This window comes from Mustela erminea, chromosome 10 (genome assembly GCF_009829155.1).
Source record: "Mustela erminea isolate mMusErm1 chromosome 10, mMusErm1.Pri, whole genome shotgun sequence".
NCBI classification, from domain to species: Eukaryota; Metazoa; Chordata; class Mammalia; order Carnivora; family Mustelidae; genus Mustela; species Mustela erminea.
The window spans coordinates 10,463,991-10,486,016 of NC_045623.1; the positions used below are offsets into that span (position 1 = coordinate 10,463,991).

The window sequence follows — 22,026 nt, forward strand, 5'->3', positions numbered from 1 at the left end:
TATATAATACCTATGATGTATTTTGTTAACCAATTCCTTGCAGAATGGTGTGGGAGGAAAAAAAAAAATGATGATGGATGACAACCCAGTAATCCCAGGATCTAATCCTGGTTCCAACCATTAATTAAGACTTTGGACAAATTAAGCATTTGGGTAAACAGTGATTTAACCTGCATCTCTTTCCCTCTCTCTCTCATACTTTACCCCAAACAAAATGGGAATACCACCACCTGACCAATCCTTCTGTTACTTCAGCTTCATTCTTAAGAAATTTGTGCGAGTAACAACACTTTGCAACACACTGTATTATGAGCCTCGGGCAATAACAAGGAAGGATAAGAAATAATTACTTCCTTCTAGGCAAATGCATTGGCGTCAGGACAACACATACAAAGCTACAAACATAAGGCTGATTTTTGACAAATGCGGTATTAGCCATGGTAGAAATGAGGTTAATGAGAAAGTGCATGGGAATTCCAAATGGAGAATAAAGAAAAGGTTGCAAATGTGACACCTGAGTGCAGTAGTAAAAGGCTAGTAGTGGGTTAACTGAAACCAAACTCAGGGGAAGGAATTTTTAGGGGAAAAAAAAAAAAAAGCCAACCAGAGTCAGGAAAGCAAAGAACCCATGTTTAATGTTCTCTGAAGAAGTATTACAGGATTAGCTCACCTTTTCCCAAAATTCGGTCATCTGAATACCCCTCCGAGGGTTTTATGTGCTCATTTTCTATTATTTAGGTGATAGCCTTATAAATCGATTCAAATTTTTTCAAGTTTTTACTTAAATTCCAGTTAACAGGGTAATATTAGTTTCAGGTCTACAATAGAGTGATTCAACACTTCTTTCAGCAACTTCAGCAACTTCTTTCAGAACTTTCAGCACTTCACCCAGTGCTCATCATGACAAGTGCCTTTTTTTTTTTTTTATAAACATGTATTTTTATCCCCAGAGGTACAGGTCTGTGAATCGCCAGGTTTACACACTTCACAGCACTCACCAAAGACAAGTGCCTTTCTTAATCCCCAATCCCTATCTCCCCCATTCTCCACCCTCCTCTCCTCTGGTGACCATCAGTTGTTCCCCAGAGTTAAAAGTCTGTTTCTTAGTTTGCCTCATTTTTTTCCCTTTGCTCATTGGTTTTGTTTCTTAAATTTCACATATGAGTTAAATTATATGGTAACTGTCTTTGATTTATTTTAAGTTAATACTCTCTAGCTTCGTCCATGTCATTGCAAATGGCAAGATTTCATCCTTTTTATAGCTGACTAATATTCCAGTGTGTGTGTGTGTGTGTTACATCTTCTTTATCCATTCATCAACCAATGGACACTTGGGCCGTTTTGACTAATATAGATAATGCTGCTATAAACATCAAGATGCATGTATCTCTTTGCATTAGCATTTTTGTATTCTTCAGGTAAAATACCTATTAGTACAATTGGTGGGTTATAGGGTAGCTCTATTTTTAACTTTTTGAGGAAGCTTCATACAGTTTTCCAGAGTGGCAGCACCAGTCTGCATTCCCACCAACAATGCAAGAGGGTTCCCCTTTCTCCATACTCTGGCCAACACCTGTTATTTCTTATGTTGTTGATTTTAGCCATTCTCACAGGTATGAGGTGGTATCTCATTGTGGTTTTGATTTGCATTTCCCTGATGATGAGTGATGCAGCTTTTGATGTGTCTGTTGGCCATCTGGATGTTTTCTTTGGAAAAATATCTGTTTGTGTCTTCTGCCCATTTTTTAATTGGATTATTCATTTTTGGGGTGTTGAGTTTTATAAGTTCTTTCTATAGTTTGGATATTAGCCCTTTATCAGATATGTCATTTACAAATTCGATTCAAAAATTTTAACTTAATTTGCAGAGAAATACAGTTTTATATCAATAGAGATATGATTAGCTAGATAGAACTATAAAAATAAACACCATGTCATAATGCCAAGTGTTGGCTAGTGTGTTTTTATTTAAGGTGGGCCACAAGAGAGATTTTCAAGCAAGATTCGGGGGGTAGGGGCGAAAGCAAAGGAGCAAGGGAGCAGCCATCTTGTTTTCTTGTTTAGAAGCCTGGGGCAGGTGCTTCTGCGCCTCACATACATTGCTACTTCCTTGCTGGCTCACTTTGTTGGTGCAGCAGGGCAGCTGGGACTGCGACTGAGCCACGCTCCCCTGAACGCCCCCTCAGCATCTCTGACTCCTGGGCCAGGTGTGTGTTTAGTTCCATGATGGAAGGCAGTTGCTTCATCAAGGCTGGAGGCAGTGAGAATGACATTTCCAATGGTCATTTCCAGTGGCTTCCAGATCACAGTTTCCCTTCCAGACTGCCTTCCCTGCAGACTTCAAGCTCCAACAGCGGACACAAAGACAGCAGCCTTTACAGGGACTGCTTAGCCAGCTCCCACAGTTGCATATTGTCAAATTTCTGTAATAAATTATTCACTGACTTCATGTATAATCCTATACCTATAAATACATATGCTACATACACACATATGCACACAGACGTGGGTCCCCATCCCAGGAGTTCTGCTTCCTGCCTCTCTGGCTGAACTGTGACTGACACCATCTTGAACAAATATGGCCCAATATTAGCACTTACCAAATTTGGAAGTAGGTACGTGTGTGTTTGTGACATTATTTCCTGTGTTTCATTGAAAATGTTTCATAATTTAAAAAGAAGTTTTAAAAGAAAACGAGTAATAAATACAATGAAAACAGAAAAAAGTCATTACATTCCAACCAGGCAATGTCTTCTGCCAAGGACTGACCCCTTCTACAGTTCTTACTTGTAGTTCATTCCCTTTGTTAAAGCAGAAATACTGGCAAATGTTTTGGGAGGTGCTAGCACCGAAGGAGACTTTCTTCTTAGAAACAAGACAGATTAAGTAAGAAGGGAAGGAATAACCCTCTCATTTTATAAGCTAATGCTGTATTTAATACTACGTTCATATGCCACCTAAATCCACCATGCCAGCCACTCTTTGGGACACCAGAGAATACAGAAAGACAGAAGGTTAACAATGACGAGAGGATACTTGTAATGACAAGCACCAGATACTAAATGTAAGTGACGAATCGCTGAATTTTACTCCAGAAACCAATACTGCACTGTATGCTCACTAACAAAATTTAAATTAAAAAAAAATTTAAAAAGGAAAAATTAGAAATAACTGATGGAGTAACAGAGACTCCAGAACAAAGGTGAGAGGGTATCCCTGGAAGGAGGGGACAGGTGTCTTCCTCTTGGACACCAGGAGAAATATAATAAGTGAGGATCAAAATTAATTTTGAAGTAAAAAGAAGGTACATTTAGGAAGCTTACACTTCTATTCCACCCATAAAGTTGGAACAAAGAACATCTGGGGAGAAAGTGAGCAAAGTAGTCAGGAGAAATTCGAGCTTGGGAAGCATGGTCAACAGCCAAGTAGGAGAAGTGCGTACCAGAGCCAGACAGTGGCCTAAGAGCATGGGTTTCAGGACTGTGGAAAAGAGGAACCAACCAGCCTATGTTTGCAACAAGAGAGAATGAAATAAGCAAGTTCCAGTACAGCCCTATGTTGGAACACTGTGCCCTAGCCTTTAGAAAATACGTGATGGCTCATTTATGAGCACAGCAAGGCATTCACAATACTGCTGAGAGACAAAAATCAGGTTAAGATCCAAATTTATGCCCAAAAGGCAAACGTATGCATTTGTATAATGAAAAGTCTGGAAGGAAATCTACCGAAATGTGAGCACATTTCATGTCTGGATGGGCGAAGTTCTGGTGTGTTTTATTTTTCCTCTTTTCTCTTTTCTATATTTTCCTTTTTGTACAATCACCATATACGACTTGATGAGCATCGTAAGATTCCTGAGTGCAGATGTCAGAAGTCTGAGCATTTGGTTAAGGAAACCAGAGAGGAGAGTCCTGAGCTGCATGTGTCCTGGGGTTTGCTGGCTCCCCCTCCTAAGGCAGCCTGTGACCATGGTGATGAGCCAAGCTCCTATTCTGCAGACCTCAAGGTGACACGGACACAACACCACCAACCAACTGCCGGGCACTGGGCAACTTTAAGAAATCCTGAACTTGCAGAACAAATGAATTAAACCTTCACAATCCAGCCATTTCCCAGAGCACAATTGTGCTATGGGCTAGTGAGGGCTCACCTACATGAACTCACTTGGCCATCTCACAGCACAGGGTCACAGCATTCCAGTCTACCATTCTTTCTGTCACACAATGCCTGTTTTCACACTTCCAATGACGTGTGTGTGTGTGTGTGTGTGTGTGTGTGTGTATACTGTCTTATTCAGGGAATATCTTCTCTGTCAGGGCCCAGGCTAAGCAGCTGTGCTGTGGGAGGCCAAGGCAGGCACGCTGCTGGGGATCTGGGTGCTGGACAGGTGTCGAGCTGGTTGCTTTCCAAGACACATCCCAATTCTTGATGCGCAAGACTCAGAGGAGCTTGCTATACCTCTCTGGGGCTCCACGTATGTCCAACAACTCCCTGGATGGAAATCTGGTCTGATCAGTTTGCAACTTCATCTGCTTTACGCCAGGGGGCAGTGTCTGTCTATAGACAACAGCTTTCCTGAGGCCAGACTTGGGGGGCAACCATAGCTCTGGTCTCTCTGAACTATGGTGCCCCACTCATCTAAAGGGATGGAAGAATACGAGCAAGGTTCCCCGGATTATCACCCAAACTCACGGCCACTCTCTGAGGGCAGAGAGAACTAAATCTGAGGGTGAGGGCAGCGTTAACCCTTGCTCAGAATAGCAGAGAACCCTGGTAGAGGTTCCCTTGTTCTGGAGTCATGACACAGCAGCTCCTACTAATGCCCTATGTTCTCATCATGGCTGACCCCCTGGTGCTGGTGAGAAGCCCCTGAGGCAGAAGGGCTGGCCCTAATGACTAACCCGGTGAGGTCTTCACTAATATGGACGGTAGGAACTTCATTACCTGCTTGTGGTGCAGAGGCTGAAACCACCTCAGAGACTCCTCACCGAGAAAAACCTTTCCATGAATCTCCCGGGGAGACTCAGACACAGAGGCAAAGGCACGCAGGTGGGACACATTCATTGTGACAGTGGTTCTACACAGAGTTTAATAAAGCACCCTGAACAAAACTCCCTCTACTTCACGCTCCTAAATGTTAAACTCACAGACCACAATTCCCAGGGCTAACTGGTTAAAGGAATAGCAACAGGAGAGTGGATGGTTAATCTAATACCGTGAACTGTAGCATTTCCTTCTAAGTAAGCACATCTTCTATACCACATTGTTTTTTTTCAAAATGTAACACAGAGAAGCAAAACAAAATAAAATTCATGAACCCGCCATCACAACTTACTAGTTTCATTTTATTATATATGCTTCAGATTTTTAAAATACAATATTATGAACTCAGAGCAAATCTCCTTGCAGCCCACCTGTTCCCCCCAATCCCTTCCTCCCTGGAGGTAACCAATCTCAGAATTGGATGTAGAGCCTTCTACTCTATAGGTTTACACTTCTTCATTGCCCATATACATTCATAAACCAAATATGGTATTGTCTCCTATGTTTTTACAAAGTTTTATGAAGTTATGTGTCACATTGTATACACCCTGATGGCTATTTTTTGCCTTTAATGTTGGGTTTTAGAAATCCATTCCTGGGACGCCTGGGTGGCGCAGTGGGATAAGCCGCTGCCTTCGGCTCGGGTCATGATCTCGGGGTCCTGGGATCGAGTCCCGCATCGGGCTCTCTGCTCAGCAGGGAGACTGCTTCCTCCTCTCTCTCTCTCTGCCTGCCTCTCTGCCTACTTGTGATCTCTCTCTCTCAAATAAATAAATAAAATCTTTAAAAAAAAAGAAAAGAAATCCATTCCTGTAGCTATTTATAGATCTGGTTCATTCACTTTAACTCTGACTTTCTATCAAATTTATACGACACTTTAAATATCTGGTCCCTTTCCGAGAGTCATTTAGGTGGTTACTCATTTTTGTTATTACAAACGGTGCTGCAATAAACATCCTAGACAGATCTCCTTGTGCCAGGTTCAAGAGACATTGGGAAGACACACACCTGGGAGTTCAACGCTTGGTTTTAATCGTACTAGGCAATGCCAAATAGTTCTCTAAACCAGTAGTTCCCATGTCTCATTTTCATCACACCTGGACTGTAAGACTATTTCATGTTTGCTAATCTAGTAAGTGTGAAATGATATTTCATAGTCATTTTAATATGCCTGTTCCAAATGGCCAGTGAAGGAAACATCTTTTCACGTGTTGACTGATGCACTTTCCTCTTCGGCAACACTACCTGGTCAATCAGTCCACTTTCTAAGACACCACGGAAAGACATTTATTGCATGAATGATTTAAATGCGCTGATAGCTCCAGGATCTAATAAATAAGGTTGGGGTTATTAAGCATTTACATTAAAATAATGCGTTCCAGAATACCAGATGCCTGTACCTTAAGCTCAGGTCCACAATGTCATCACAATTTTGCTAGTGAAACTAATGCTTGTTACAGATTACATGTTGGCTAATGGATGTTTAAAATTCTGTGCAAATCAAACTACAATCTGTGATTCGTAATCCCTAGGAAGATGAACGAGCTGGAGTCGATGGCTCAGAGCAAAGAAGTAGGATCCCTTTTCACTTTGTGTCTAAAAGGATCCAAAAACAAAAAATTGTATTCCAACACTCCTCCTCTAGACAGCCTTGCAAAGAAATATACACAGATGCAAACACCAAATAATGATGATGGCGTCAAGTCTGAATCACTGTCAGGAAATAGAAACAGAAATAAAGTACGTAGAATTATTCATATTTACGTACCACAAATAGCTCTTACCCGAGGGAAGGCACATATATCTGGAGAGTAAGAATTTCTCTAACTGCAAAACAAACTATTACTGCTTGTTCATAAGACAACTGTTTTTACATGAGGCAATTATTTTTTTCCTTTAAGCTTTTGGCTCATGTATTTTCAAACCACACAGCACTATTACGAGGGGCATTTGCATCTTATCATACGAAGAGAAATCTACAAAATCTGCCTCTGTTCTTTTCATATCTGAAAGTTGACCACTACAGAGATTCCAAAGATTGTGGTTTGCAAAGAGTGAGAAGATGAGTCTCCTAGCTAAAGGAAACTAGGTATTGACGTAACTTTTGATGGGCCACATGATGCTATCAATAATCCAAGAAAACAGCTAACCTAAAGATCTTTAAGAGTCGGCTTTGTAATGTGGTTTTGTCCTTTTAGTTTGCACTTGGGTATCTTTGAAGGAAAGGGAGTTAAACCACTAAAAATAATACTAATGGCCCCAGAGGGAAGAAAACTCAAGGGGATATAAACTTGCCATCTCTGGCCCTCTGGTTCTGTGTTTCTCAGCTGGGGATGGTCATTACCAAACCACAGATGCAGGAAAGGCTCCTGCCGTAGCAGAGACTCTCTGTCTGGCAGTCCGATTCACAACAAGCAGCGCTCTCGGGCAGGGCTCCCTCTCCCTGGCAGGGCTACTGCACAGGTGGTCTCTACGTTCCTTGGGCAACAGGAGACCAGGGTTTTGGGTTTTTTTTTTTTTAAGACTTTATTTTTTTAAGTCCTTGACACCCAACATGGGGCTTGAACGCACAACGCCAAGATCAACGTTCCACCAACTGAGCCAATCAGGCACCCACCCCAGGGGTTTTGGGTTTTAAAGCAAACACCAACCTCCCATCTAAGCCTACTCTGAAAAGGGCTTCTTAATTTTTTTCTCTGTTGGAAGAAGCAACCTCCACAAGATGGTGAAAGCATCATGGTACAACTGTGTAATGGGGCTCCCAGACTCCCACTCCACAGGCCAACCCTCACCAAAACCATTTCTAACAACAGACTTGGTAGAGAGATCTTTGGTGATCATTCACTCTCACATCCAGGATGGCTCTAGGTGACCCCAGGACCATGTGGATTACATATCTTAAAGGGTGGTTAAGTCCTCAGAAACAGGTACTGCTGGGAAGGATTCACTTCTGCCTGGAGTGACGCACCTACTCTGTTGGGACAGAAAACGACAGGGCACCTTCCAGCTCACACGTAAAGATAAAGCCACTCATTCCCAACACTCTCAAGACCTGGTTCTTTGATGATAAATACTGACCACATGTCAGGCAGGCATCAGTGAACAGTCATGTTTTCAGGTTTCGAGTTCTTTGGTAAACACTCCAACCAACTGGTTCAGCCATAAAGAAAAGTAAGTGAGGGAAATAACGGGTCCTGAGCCCAGATCAGTAGCCTTTTTAGTGCTGCACACCGTCAAGGTAAACTTAATTTCTGTAGGCCTGTAAGAAGATAATGACAGCAGTCAGAGTGTAGGGATAGGGGCAGGGATGGCACTGTTCGGAAAAGGAGTCCTGTGCCGGGAATTCTCAGTTAGAAGAGGAAAGAAAAAGGATTTTCTCAAAGAAAAAGTACTATAAATGAACAACAGGCATCACTGATACAATTCTATTTTCTAGGTATTAAATATTCTTTTATGATTTAGGAAAATAGTTTTTCTCCTGCAGGAAAATTACTTTTAAAGCTGAAAGAATGAACTTAAAGGAACTTCAGAATATTGCATATTTGTGAACTGAGAACTTGCTTTGCTAGAAAAAGGACATATACCATCTATCTGTCCATCATTGGAACAGCTCTTCTGGCTAGTGATAGAACCAACTAAACTTGCAAACATTTTAACAGGAAACAGAATCAGTAAGATCATCTGTACCTTCCCCCACACCCCCATCTGCCTGTTGAGCACTGCCTTCTGCCAGGTTTAAGCAACTGGCTGGCGGAGTGGTGGTTAGACTCAGGACTTCCTGGTACTTTCCCTAGGATAATTATCATCACAGGGTCATTGTACTTATTTACCTGTCCACCTCCCTCAGCGCCTAGAAGGCAAGGGGGTTCCATTCGTCCATCACTGTAGTCGCTGCTAAGCACATAGTAGGTAGGCACTCACTAAATATGTGTTGACTAAAGGAGTAGTGCAATGACTGACTCACAGCAGATGGTAATAAAGAATTTGTGAATGAACTGCTTTTAGAATATTGGGAGCAGTAATTGATGTTAAATGGGCCATTTAGACGGGCAAAATAGGAGTAACTCTTGCCTGGCAAAGTGTATCTATAGTGACCTTGAGCATAGGAAACCCGTATTTTTAGGCTGGGTGGGAAAGCAGTCCAAGACTTCGGTACAATGAAGAACGGTGTAAAATGGCATTATTCAACTTAGAAAAGTCTCCGCCGGAGGTTGGCCTCTGGGCAGAATGACCCAGCAGAACTTAAAGCGGAGAGGAAGCAAGCCTCTGCACGGAAAGCGTCCGGCCGGGAAGGCCCCTCGAATCCAGATACCCAGACCTTCAGGAGGCCGCTCTAGACCGGACCTTCTCGAGCCTGAGATCAGAGCTCTCTCCGTGCTCCAGATTCCAAGGTGACGTAGCCACAGGTGAGAAACAACTCCCTCGCGCATTCCCGGTGTAGTCCAGGTGACCGCGGAACTGGGCATCATCTCTTCCCCAGCTCAAGGGCTGAAGTACACCCCCTCCTCTTTCTCCCCCGCCTTCTCCCACTCGAGGTGGCGGGATGGGTGGGCCTGGCGGAACCGCCCAACGGGGCAGGCTCTGAGGCTTGGGCGGGCACCGCTGGCCAGGCCCGCCGGCGACCTTGGCGGGCTGCGGCCCAGGCCGGCCCACGCGCGGGGCGGAGTGGGACTCGCGGCCCCTCCGGGTTTGCGGGGACGCGGCGGGGGGGGCGGGGAGGATGGTCCGCGGGAGGCGGGGAAGCCGGGTACTGGAGGCGGGGAGCGGCGGGGGACTCACCTGCAGCAGCACGGCCAGCAGGAAGCACAAGTACATCTGGTAGATGCCCATCTCCCCCACCGCCTGGAACGCCTCTTCCACCTCCATGGCTGGCCTGGCCCGGCAGCCCCGGCTCGGCCCCGCGGAGCAGAGCGGCAGCGGGAGCGGGGTCAGAGCGGGAAGGGGGCGGGGGCGGGAGCGGGAGCGTGCGGGCGGGGCGGGGCGGGGCGGGGCGGGGCGGCGCGTCTGCGCGGGCGGGGCGCGGCCCCAGCAGTACCCGGCGGCGGGGCTTTCTGGTGGGGTCCTGGGTCCAAGGGGGCTGGCTGTGCGCGCCGCTCTCGGGGCGAGGGAAGAGGAAGTGGGCTCGGGGTGAGGCATCCTCGTGGATGGAGAAACACGGAAACAGCGCCAGCTGGCACCCGAGTCCTCTTGGGGCGGGGGCGCAATAACTGGGCGACCTGGCGGCGGCCCTGGTTTGTCCTGTTGCCCAAATCGGGGGCGTTTAGGGGCGTTCTGGAGCCGTCAGGGAAGAGTACGGGTCAGGCTTTCTTTGCAGTCCTACTCTGTGCTAGCTTTGTAGAGGTCAGCGGTAAACAAATTCTTGCAAAGCTGCGAGATTCATTTGCAAACAGAAATAGGCGGCAGGGAAAAAGGAAGTACAAAAGAGCGAAGGTGAAGGTGTGGGACAGGAGGTGATGGATGCCAAGGTGTTTGAAGGATCAGCAGCATTGGCGAGGCAGGGCAGAGTGACCGGTCGTCTGCCTTAAGTCCCCTCATTCCCGCACCCGCTGAGCTTGGCTTTAACAGCTGCCTGCAATTCCCTAGTCGGAGCCATGACCCCCAACACAATGTGGACTGAAGAGGTCACCAACTAATGTTTTATTTAGGCTTTCACATCTAAGAGAGTGAGATAGGCCTACGGTTTTCTTTTCTTCCTACTGTCCTCGTCTATATTCGGCAGGAAGCTTACAGTGGTTTCCTGTAACCAGGTGGAAGTGTTTGATAAAGCTCTCCTTTAAGCCATCCGGATTGACTAGTTTTGCAGGGCGATCCCATTCATTACAGAGGTAGATAGAAGGAGATACTACATAAATTTTTATGGCTTTCTTTCTTTCTTTTTTTTTTTTTTAAAGATTTTATTTATTTATTTGAGAGAGAGACAGTGAGAGAGAGCATGAGCGAGGAGAAGGCCAGAGAGCGGAGAAGGTCAGAGAGCGAAGCAGACTCCCCATGGAGCTGGGAGCCCGATGCGGGACTCGATCCCGGGACTCCGGGATCATGACCTGAGCCGAAGGCAGTCGTCCAACCAACTGAGCCACCCAGGCGTCCCTATGGCTTTCTTTCTTTAAATTAGTTTTTTTTTTTTTTCTAAATATGTTTCTACTTTATCAGTTGTTATTCCTGTTCTATAATAAACTTGTTCAGTTTGTTCTCTTAAGGTTTTATAAAATCGTGCTCTGGCTTTATGCCCTATTTTTCATTGTTAACACCGTTTATTGTTTATTTTTCACTCTTATCAGTCATGCTACAGGTTTATCTTTAAAAAAAAAAAAAAAAAAGACCCAATTTTTATTTTGCGGTTTTTCTTCTTGTATTTGTTTTCTATTTTGTGGATTATGTGAATTCTTTTCCTCCTTACATTTGTTACTGTACAATTCCTTTATTAGCTACATGACTTGAAAGTTTAGCTTATTTGCTTTTATTTTTACTTTTTTAAGAATAATTGTATTTCAGGTTATGCATTTCTCTTTGTTCTGATCTACAAGTGTTGTCATGTGGTTTTGTTGCTTTTAGTTTGGAATATTCCATTCCATGCACTGTCCGCTTTAAACCAGTGAACTATTTGTTAAGTTTCTTTCTTTCTCTGTCTCTTTCCCTCCCTCCCTTCCCCCTCCCTTTCTTTCTTTCTCTTTTTTTTTTGTTTCCAAGTAAATGTTACTGCTATTTTTTAACAATCCTTTTATTGTTGATTACTAATTTAAGTATTTAAATGCTTTTTGAACAGAGATATTAAATCTTGCAAATTGTTTGAGGTTTCTTGTGACCAAATATGCAGTCATTTTAGAAAAAATGGACTGAGTGTGTTGAAAATATTCGCCCTGTGTTTGGATGTAAGGTTCTCTATAAATTAGATCAAGCTCATTGGTAGTATTCAAATAATGTGTATTACCACTGGATATATCAATTTTTAATAAATGTGTCAAAATCTTCTGAAGTGTTTATCATTTTTGAGTTTTTATCAAGATCTTTTTATTTCTGTGGGTTCATAAAGGTACCAGTTGAATCGTTCCTTTTATCATGATAAAATAGCTCTTTTTTAATGCTTTTTGTCTTGATTTTTATTTTGTCTAATGTTAATATTGCTGCATCCAAGGGTTTTTGATATTATTTTTCTTGTAATTTTTATTTTCATCCTTTTTTGTTCATTATGGTCTAGGCATGTTTATGGAAGGAGGGTCTTTTTGTCCATCCAATTTGATAGTCTTTGTCTTTTAACATGTGAGTAAAATCCATTTATACTTATTGTGAGTGATATATGTGGAATTATTTCTACCATTTCATTTTCTGTTTTCTGTTTCCCATCATCTTATTTTCCCCCCTTCTTAGCAATCTGTTGGAGTCTGAAAGCCATTTTCATCCTGCCCTTCTCTCTTTTTGCTATTTGGGGACCTACACCATCATCATCATGATGATTGCACCATCATCATCATCATCATCATTATTATTATTTTGGTAGTTACACCTATATTTTTAACATCTACATGATCGTACACTCTTCTACAATGTTCATCGTTATTTAAAATTACCTCTATTCTCTTTTCAAACTCATAGGAACCTACAAAAGATTCTGAAAGGATGCAGAACAAGTCTGCCCAAAATATGTCACTTCCGCATGTTCACTCTTTTTAGCAGAAGGCAGTAGAGGCACAGCAGACTCAAGAAAAATTTTCCTCTCCTTTAAACTACCTAAAAGAATCTAGATTGGAGGCCTATCCCAGAAAGAGAATGATTACTAAAGGATAACTTTTTAATCTGAAAGACTTATTTGTATGGCAGGATAAACATCTAATCACCAAAAATTTGCTCTTCTTACTGTCCTATGAATTACCCTTCACCCCTTTGAAGTCCCAGGCCTCTATCCCATTCTTTAGTTCAGGATAGCATATAAGCCCCAAATGCCCAGCTTGTCCTTGGATATCATGTTCATATTCCCTGTATGAAAAATATTAAATGTTTTTTTCCTGTTAATCTACCTTATGTTATTAGACCAGCCAAAGAACCTAGAATGGTTAAAGGAAAATGTTTTCTCCCCAACAATTCCAAGAAAGCTTTATCTGAGAAAACATAGGAGGACATAAAGATGTTATATTCTGGAACACTTTGTTAGGTGACTCAAGAAGTTACTGTTGTGGTACTAAACCATTGATGGAGAAAATTTGAAGTGTTTTATTAAAAAATTTCTATTCTTAAGAAAAATTAGCCTGCACTTGGAAATAATAAGAAAGTAAGAAGACGACTATGTGTGCTTCTAATGTAGTAATGAAGCATCATTTAACAGGCCAACCCCATGGTTATTTAATACTCTAAGAGAATTTACCTGTGGTTACTACACAGGTTATTACTACCTGTGGTTACCTGTGTTTATTACAAATTAGAGTCCAGATACTCTGCAGTTCTATGTAAATTTTTGTTTGGTAGAGATGTAAAGGTTATGTTCAATAGAAAAGACAACCTATTATTTCATTACCCTATAAAACATTCACTTGTTTTGTACAAATCTAGAAATCCCATTTTAACATACTTACTTTTTTTCTAGAAATTACCAGTGCCTCAAATTACCAGTGCCTCAAAGGTGTTCTTAGCACCAGCTTTTCCAGAGTACTGGTTCTTTCATCAATTAAAATAAAATCTTTGACATGGGTTCATTCTCTATTGGTAAGAGAGTCACAGTTTAACTTTTGAAAATTTTTCTTTGACATTATGATGTATGGGTAATGAAAAATTGTAAATTAATACTCATATGATATACAGCTAACTTAAATTTTTAAGTAGAAATTGGGTAACTTTAGTTTATCTTCTTAAAAGCTTATATATTAATTCATCTTATATTAGATGTATATGGACATATATGCTAAAAGCAGTTGGGAAGAACAGAAAGTATAATCTGCGGATTGTCAGAAATAAGATCTGATGGAGGAATCTGATGGAGAAATAAGATTTGATAGAGGCCAAGTATGCAGTGCTAAGGAGCTTGAACTTTCTCTTACAGGTGATAGGGAGCCACTGAAGTGTTTTAAGCTACAGTGGTATGATTTTTAAAGATGACTTGACAGCAGTGTTAAAAGCATGTAACACCAGTTGAAACACTGCTCTAATGGCCCAGGCAAGAACCAAATGAGGACCTGAGGGTTTAAACCAGAACAGTAATAATAAAGATGGAGAAGTGAGGTCAAATTTAAAGTAAAATTTCAAAAATTGATAGTGACTGCATTTTGCACAGGCAAAAGAGAGAGAACTCAGAAGCGACTCCTGTGTTTCTGACCTTGATGACTCGGAAGATGGAGGTACTCTTAACTGAGGTAGGGAACACAGAGGTTGGAGTAGATTGGTAGTGGTGGGTTGCAGGGCCTAGGACAGGAATGGTGGCTCCGACTGACGTTGATCTTTTAAATGGTCGTTGCCCCTTTAAGATTCTGCCCTTCCCCCTTAACCCACCCAGACCCCTGCTGGATTTCCTTGCCCTAATTTACAGTCAGCGCCAAAGCTTCTGAGCATGCGCTGAAGAAAGAGCTGGACTAATTAAAGCTCTCCTGAGGCTCAAGGTATTGCATCTGTGGCTCTCAGCAAAGAGTTCCATTTTGAGAGCGTATTTTCCCCATCTGACTATTCTTTTCTCATTTTTCTTAAGCCCTTTCCTACTACAATCTTGTAGTACCTGAATCTTTATCAGGAATGATGAGCATTGTGGGGTTTTTTTTAATAATAAAAAATTAAAATAATGTTTAAAATAGGGTGTCTGTCAATAAACACTTCGGGGGATTTGAGGAGAAAAGCGGTAAACTTTATCTGGTAAATTATATGAAGCATTGAGGCAAAAAGACTCAATCTTTATAATCTTTCTAAATTATTCTAAAAGCTGCACACCTACCCACTGTATCATGTCTTCTGCTCTATTGGTAATTTGGTGGGCTTGGAGGGCTACTGAAATTTGGTGTGCAAGATAAGACTTCATGCATGTCAAGTGTTGTTTCAAGTCCTGGGAAATCAGTGTCGTAGATCTGCCTAAATATACCAAAAATTATTATCTTCCTTAAAAATCTAAAGAATATTTTCCCTTCTGCATAAACCTTCATGCTGTGATAACCTTTCATTGTTAGTTCTTCACGGCAACATACCTTCATAAAGGTAACCGAAGTACAAATACCTCTGTCAACCTTAAGTTGATATAAACACCACAAATATGATGGGAATAACCAGATCACAAAGAAGCCTCCCTCCTGGGAGGAATGAGCAAGAAGACTGAGGGAGGAGAAGCAAAAAGCAGATGGAATTGGCAGGGAGATGAACGTGTCTCCATCAACCAGCCCCCCAAACCAACAACTATCATTCAGAACCATTCTCTAGTGGGTGACAAGTATATACTAAAATAAATCTAAATTAGTGGAGAGAAATTGGCCATTCCCATGTCTTAAACCTTAGTAATACAGGAAAAGAGGACCGGCATTAAAGAGAGCATGTGATGTGATGAGCACTTGAGGTTCTATGCAACTGACGAATTATTGAACTCCACATCTGAAATTAATGAGGTACTGTATGTTGGCTAATTGAATTTAAATTAAAAACAAAAGCAAATGAGGATAAGTAGAGTTAGGTCTAAAATTCAAGAGGTTGGTAGAGGGACATGAAGTATGAGAGAAATCACCCATTAATTGTGTGTGAAGTTAGACAGTAGAGTGTTTTGCTTGCTGAGTCCAATTTTACATGCTGTCCCAAGAGGCACTGAGCTAAGATAATAGGACATTCATTTAATTCAACAAACTCATTCCTGAGTGCTCAGCTTGAATGAAAATGTTCATGTTGTTGTTCCTGGGGCTGCTGCTACTATTTCTTACATGGGAGTCACCCAACAAGGGAATACAGCCCGAAACGATGAATTTCCTTTACTCATGGGGTCAATTAACTGGGACTACAATGCAGTAGGACGGGTGAACATTTAGCCTGTAAAAGGACAAGTGCTTCCATGTTGCCCCAGACTAAAATCTGGATGTTCTTGGAGCTGTGTTCACCACCTTAGCTGTTGAGTGTTGCTCAAAGCTGATGATAACCTGCACATGGAGAATTTTAACCACAACTGGTTCTTCCAGTTAAAACCAACAACTGACGTTGCTTTCAGAAAATAGTCAACCAAAGTAGATTTCAGAGAATCAAGTGTGATCTACTCAATCTTAGATAGGAGAGCTCGCCAATCCTAAAGCATTCCAAAAATGTAAGTATTAGATTCATTCGACAAACACTTGCTGAGCAACTCCTCTGTCCTGGGGGATGTTCTGGGTGTGAGGAATACGGCATTAAGCCAGCAGCGCCTCTCCCTCTCCCTTTGCCTGGGCACTTGCATTCCAGGGAAGACTTCCTTCTTGGCTGCAATTCTGGATGGCTGGGGTGGAGGAGGAGGAAGTGGCAACTATGTAAATTGCATGCTGGCTCTACTATCTGATCATGAAACCAACCCCAAATCCAAACGTTACAATGTGGATAAAGAAAATCATAAAGCACTTTGCAATCCAGTCACTCTTCTTCAGTCCCTGTATTTATCTGCCTTAAGAAGAATGTAGCCAAACGTCATCTCCAGTAATGAAAGTCACTCAGTAGAAAGTTACAATAATGCACAAATTCACAAAAGAATCTGCCTGATCTTCAGAACCAAAGGAATCCCTGAATCCCTCGTTTACTGGCATACAGCTATTTGAGCCAAAAGATCATAATGCATTTTCAACAATATAAACTCCTCTTGATCATCCTCATTTGTGTGAGAAGAGTGTCTTATGGACAGCCGAACAGAACCAGTCAAATCCTTCTGTCAGTTGTGTTTTCCAGCGCAAGATTTTGAATATTCTCGGCTTCATTTTCCGCTCTTACCAGGGCTGAGACCTTCTGTCACCTTTTTTTTTTTTTAGTCACGTGGTCTCCCGCAAATCTAATGCAAGTGAATGGTTTTTCTCAGGAAAAGGAGGATGCAGGAGAGGGCGCACTCACACACTCATTTTGAATACAATTTTTTTTAAAAAAATCACCGAGTCCAACCGCAACATGATAGAAATCATGAATTTAAGGCTATTGGACATTAGGTAATATGTTCAGAATGATTAAGGAAGGTCGAGAAAGTCACACGCTTGGTAGAAAGGTACATGAAAACCCCAATTCTCAAAAGTTTGGGCTTTTTTGTTTTTTAAAACTACCGGAGGCTGCTCTCAGGTTACAGGCCCCATCTCTGAGCAGTTTTTTCTCGCGTGGAAATATGAATATAGCACAATGTTATCCTTGTAACACATCTGAGCTCTGATTCCTTTGTAAACAGTAAATATGCGCCTGGATCCACAGTGAGGTTGAGGTTGGGGGCTGAACAGGACCTGCCTGTCTCCCAAGCCGGAGACTTGAGTTGGGCGTGTATAATAACTCAGCAACGTGACTGCAATCACAAAAACACACAGAACGAGTTCTCCTCTGTTGTGTTTGCAGCCGAAGAATGGAATCATGTTACAGCTTTCCTTTTTGTATTACTGCTCACTCAACAGCCATTCTGCTTTTGACCTGGGAAAACTGGGCCACAGAGATGCTGCACCATCAGGCATATTTCCTGTTGGGCTGTGAATGTCTAGCATATAGCTGATTCCGATTCACACCTCCTTAAGTCCTCTACCAATGCATGAAAGGCTATTTTGTCTCTTTGGTGCACTGTCCAAGCACCTTCTGCAGACAAAATAGCAACTGGTTCTTTGGGTTGTTGCCGGGAGATGACGATCTTCGGTCCCAGTGGTCAGTGATGCCTTCTCAGTCTGTCTGTTAATTGGCTGTGTTGCTAATGATGTGTCCTTGTCATGACAGTGTCCTGGTGACAGCCTTCCTTTCCTCTCCATCTTCCTCCCATGCCCATACATGGAGGGTCAAAGGAAGAAGTAAGATAGGTGAAAGAAGGCGGGATTTTAGGAGTGCAATGGCTATGGCATAAAATAACCCAACCCAAGCAACGAGAGATACTTGAATAAAGATCCCTGAGTCCTTTGAAGTCTATGTCTTTATTTTTATCCCTGCTTTTTCCCAGCTGTGTGTCTGTGAGATTAAAATGTGCTCGGTTGCAAGGAGATGGGTGTCCCTTCGAACAACGTACAATGGAAAGATATTTCCAGAGTTCATTTGGTTTTTACTTTGTGAGATATTAAAATACAAGCTGATAACCAGACAACCACTTAAGCAGAGAAGTTTCCTCTTCTGTGGTGTGGCTTGCACAGGGAGTAGGCATTCTGATGGAGATGTCCTATTGGAAGCTGGATGCAGAAGGCAAGGATGGATGTCGTGCTGGGGCTCTCTTCTGGCCCTGCCAGCAGGTGACCAGCTGGCACCAGAGACAAGCATGACAGCTTGGTGCACTCAACTGAGACCCACATTTCTATTTTCCTTCATCCAGGGAATAGCTAAAAACACGATCTCTAATTCCCTTACTGGCATGGGGCAGTGCAGAAATAAATGAGCTTTGAGTTAAAGATTCTAAACAAAAATATGTCCAAACAGAATTTTCAAGCTGACACTTGGTAGTCGTGTTTTGAGAACTGAGTGATCTATGAACCAAAGTCTTGTGGGGCCCATGCATTCTCCACCCTAGAAACACGCTTAAAAAGACTGATGATATGAGAGACTTCACATTTGAAAATTCAGCCTTGAGCGTAGTGTTTATGGGATGAATATCTTTCTGGGAGACCTACACCATCTTGATGGGGATGCAGAGGTAAGCGAGAAGATTCAACCCTTCTCCTTTGACCATAGATTGCCTGATTTGACCTAGAATCAACACAGCCATGCTGAAGACTCACAAATATTTCAAATGAGCTCTTCAATGCTAATGCTTTCCTTTTCACTAATAGTTCCTTTTTAATTTTAAGGGTACCTTAAAAAATACCCTTAAAGCTCCCAAAGGATGGTCAAAAGGAGGGGAAACAAAAAAAGAAAAGAAGATAATATAGCCAGCAATTAAAGAGAACTCTGGAGGCACCTGGGTGGCTCAGTGGGTTAAGAAAAAGACTCCTGGGGGCGTCTGGGTGGCTCAGTGGGTTAAAGCCTCTGCCTTCAGCTCAGGTCATGATCCCAGGGCCCTGGGTTTGAGTCCCACATTGGGCTCTCTGCTCAGCAGGGAGCCTGCTACCTTCTCTCTCTGTCTGCCTCTCCACCTACTTGTGATCTCTGTCAAATAAATAAATAAAATCTTCAAAAAAAAAAAAAAAAAGAAAGAAAGAAAGAGAAAAGGACTCCTGATTTTCAACTCAGGTCATGTTATCAGGGTCCTGAGCCGTGTGTCGGGCTCCATGTTCAGCAGTCTGTTTCTCTTCCTCTCTCTCAAATAAATAAATCTTTAAGAAAATGAGAGATCTGCTGTAATAGGCTCAGGACTGTTAGACCTCAGGTTCATATGAACCACAAGGCAGGTGCACCTGAGACGCAAGCAACCTGCTCGGCCCCTCCGCCCTAGCCAGCTGCTCTGTGCTCAGAGACCTGGAAGTCCTGTATTTGCTGCAAACAATGTCCTTTCTGGGCCAGACTGCACTAGAACTCTATGGCAGTTGTATCCACCTCCCGGCTTCCCAGCACCTGCAAGGTCACTTTATTCCTTCCGGATTATATATGATATGTTTCCCAAGACCACTTGAAAATTCTTCCATACAGGGAAACAAAAGGAGAAACTTACATGAAACAATATCTTTCCTCCAAAGAAGCTGTCTGGCTAGTTGTAGCTGTTGGGAGGCCGGTGTGGGATCCAGAGGTTAACTGAAAAACAAATCTTGATGGGATTGCTTATATTTTCATTTTTTACAGCTTCCACTTCTCATTATATGTATGCTTTCCTTTAAATACAAGGGCGTATTTGTAATAACTTTTGAAGTCCTTTTTTGCCAATCTGCCAATTCTGTTATCTCTTCCTCTGTGGGTGTGTTTGTCTTGACTGATTTTTCTCCAGACTGTAGGTCCTAAATTCCTGCTTCTCGTATATATTTTTTTCTATCGAATGCTGGAAATTGTGAATTTTGGTCATTGAGCCCTGGAGTTTGTCTTAGTTAAAGCATATTAGGTTTTATTCTAGCAGGCAGTTAATCTATTTGTGCATCAGCTTGACCTTTTGAAGCTTTCTCTTAAGCTTTGTTGAAGCGGCTTTGGAGTAGCCTTTACCGCAGGGCTAATTTAGTCCTCCAACAAAAGCATGACTCCTCTGAAGTGTCTGGTCCTACCCCAGGTGTTCATTGTAGTCGCTTCACACCATTTGGGCTTTTGCCTTTTCTATATCCTGGAATTGCTCTTTATGGGAACGCCAATAACTCTGACATCCAAAGGAGACTTTTCTGTTTCTGTCTTATGTGATCTCTTGGTAGTTGCACTGAACGCTCTTAGCCACTCCCACCTTCTTCAAACACTCTTTTCTTGAGACTTTGTTTCTGTACCTTACTTGTTCTGCTCTTACCAGCAGCAGTTTTGCTGGCACTCTTTCTAGCTAATCTTTCAATATTCCTTAGTGTTTCCCTGAAGCCCCCTTCCCATTTCACTCTACATTCTCTCTTTCTCTGGAGGATCTCATGCTGCCCCATGGCCTCCACTCCCATCTAGCTTACAGGGGAAAAAAATTGTGTGCGTGTGTGTGTGTGTGTAGGTGTGTGTTCTCAATTCTTGACTTCTTCCACCCTTCAGACTCCCCATTACCAACCTCACCTTCAGTATCTCTTTTGGGACATTTCAAACACATCACGTATTATAGTGACCTCATGATTCCAGCCCACTGCCCCACACCTGCTTCTCTTCCAACATTCTCACTTGTGAAAAGGCATTACCTAGTTTCTCATGCAAAAACAACAACAACAACAAAAAAAAAACACAAACAAACAAACAAAAAACCACCTGAGTCATCCTTATAGCCTTGCCCTTGATGTATATGAATACCAAATACAATCATTTTTTTTCCTTCTAGATATCTGCTGAATTTGTCTCCAGGACCCCACAAGAATCTGTTGGCCTGCACACCAAGAGTGGTTCTAGAGCAGAAGGGAGACACAGGAGTGTTAATATGGCAGGATTGAAACAATCTCAGAGTGTTGTCCACAGCCAGATTGTTTGGGAAGAAGCAGAACATTTTCTATATCCGTGGAGAACAGATTAGACATGGTATAGGGAAGAGGGGACCCGAGGAGTTTTCAAGATGGGACCAAGAGGGTGCAGCAGAAGGCCGGGTGAACCTCTGACCATGGGTCAAACAGGACCAAGGGCTTCCCAGTATGACAGGATCAAGGAGACCAGATTGTTCCCCCTACATCCTACACTCGCCTTGTGCAAGATCACAGCATACATTCCTCCCCAAATTCAGATCAATACCAAGGAGGTGGGAAGACCCTCAAATTGACTGAAATCAGATTTCTAACTTCAAGAAGAATAGGAGCTTGACGATGAAATGAACTTCATATATATGCCAAATAATATTCTCCTTCTTTGCAAAGGAATACAAATCATACCCAGTACAGGAACAACGTCACTGATAAAGACTTGCTGTTTGCCCTACATTGTGAACAAGCGTAAATGCAAAGAGGAAGTAGGCTCTGCAGTCAGGCAATCTTCATTGCCACCATCCTCAACCAAGCCACGGTCATCCCTTACCTGAACACCAATAATCACCTCCTTAGTATTCTCTCACCTAAATTCTTGCTTTTCTCCAATCTCACTTTCCACACCAAAATAGGAGTGATCTTTTTGGTATGCAAACCTGATCCTATCACTCTTCTGCTTAGAACCCCAATAGCTTTTCTTCATTTTTAGAATGAAGTCCTTATCCATTTACCGGGGTCTTTGAGGCCCTGCACTGTCTTGCCAGTTACCCCTGGGGCACCTCGCCTTCATTCTCCTGCACTGGACCTCTCCTGGCTCCTCTGGGGTGCTAATTTACAGGCCTCCCTCTGCCTGGAATGTGCCTCCTGGGTC

At 42.5% G+C, this 22,026-nt stretch overlaps 1 protein-coding gene across 5 annotated transcripts in view; it reads right to left on the bottom strand.

The window, feature by feature from the left end:
- SLC22A15 (solute carrier family 22 member 15) overlaps positions 1–9,990 on the bottom strand; it is a 79,675-nt gene extending 69,685 nt beyond the window's left edge. For 4 of the 5 annotated variants that reach the window (XM_032301843.1, XM_032301840.1, XM_032301841.1 and 1 more), the window contains exon 1: positions 9,823–9,909. In XM_032301843.1, coding sequence (XP_032157734.1) covers positions 9,823–9,909 — 87 coding nt within the window. Of the gene's footprint in view, positions 1–9,822 lie in introns of all 5 variants that reach the window. The other variant, XM_032301842.1, reaches the window with a different exon arrangement.
- Positions 9,991–22,026: the final 12,036 nt, after the last annotated feature.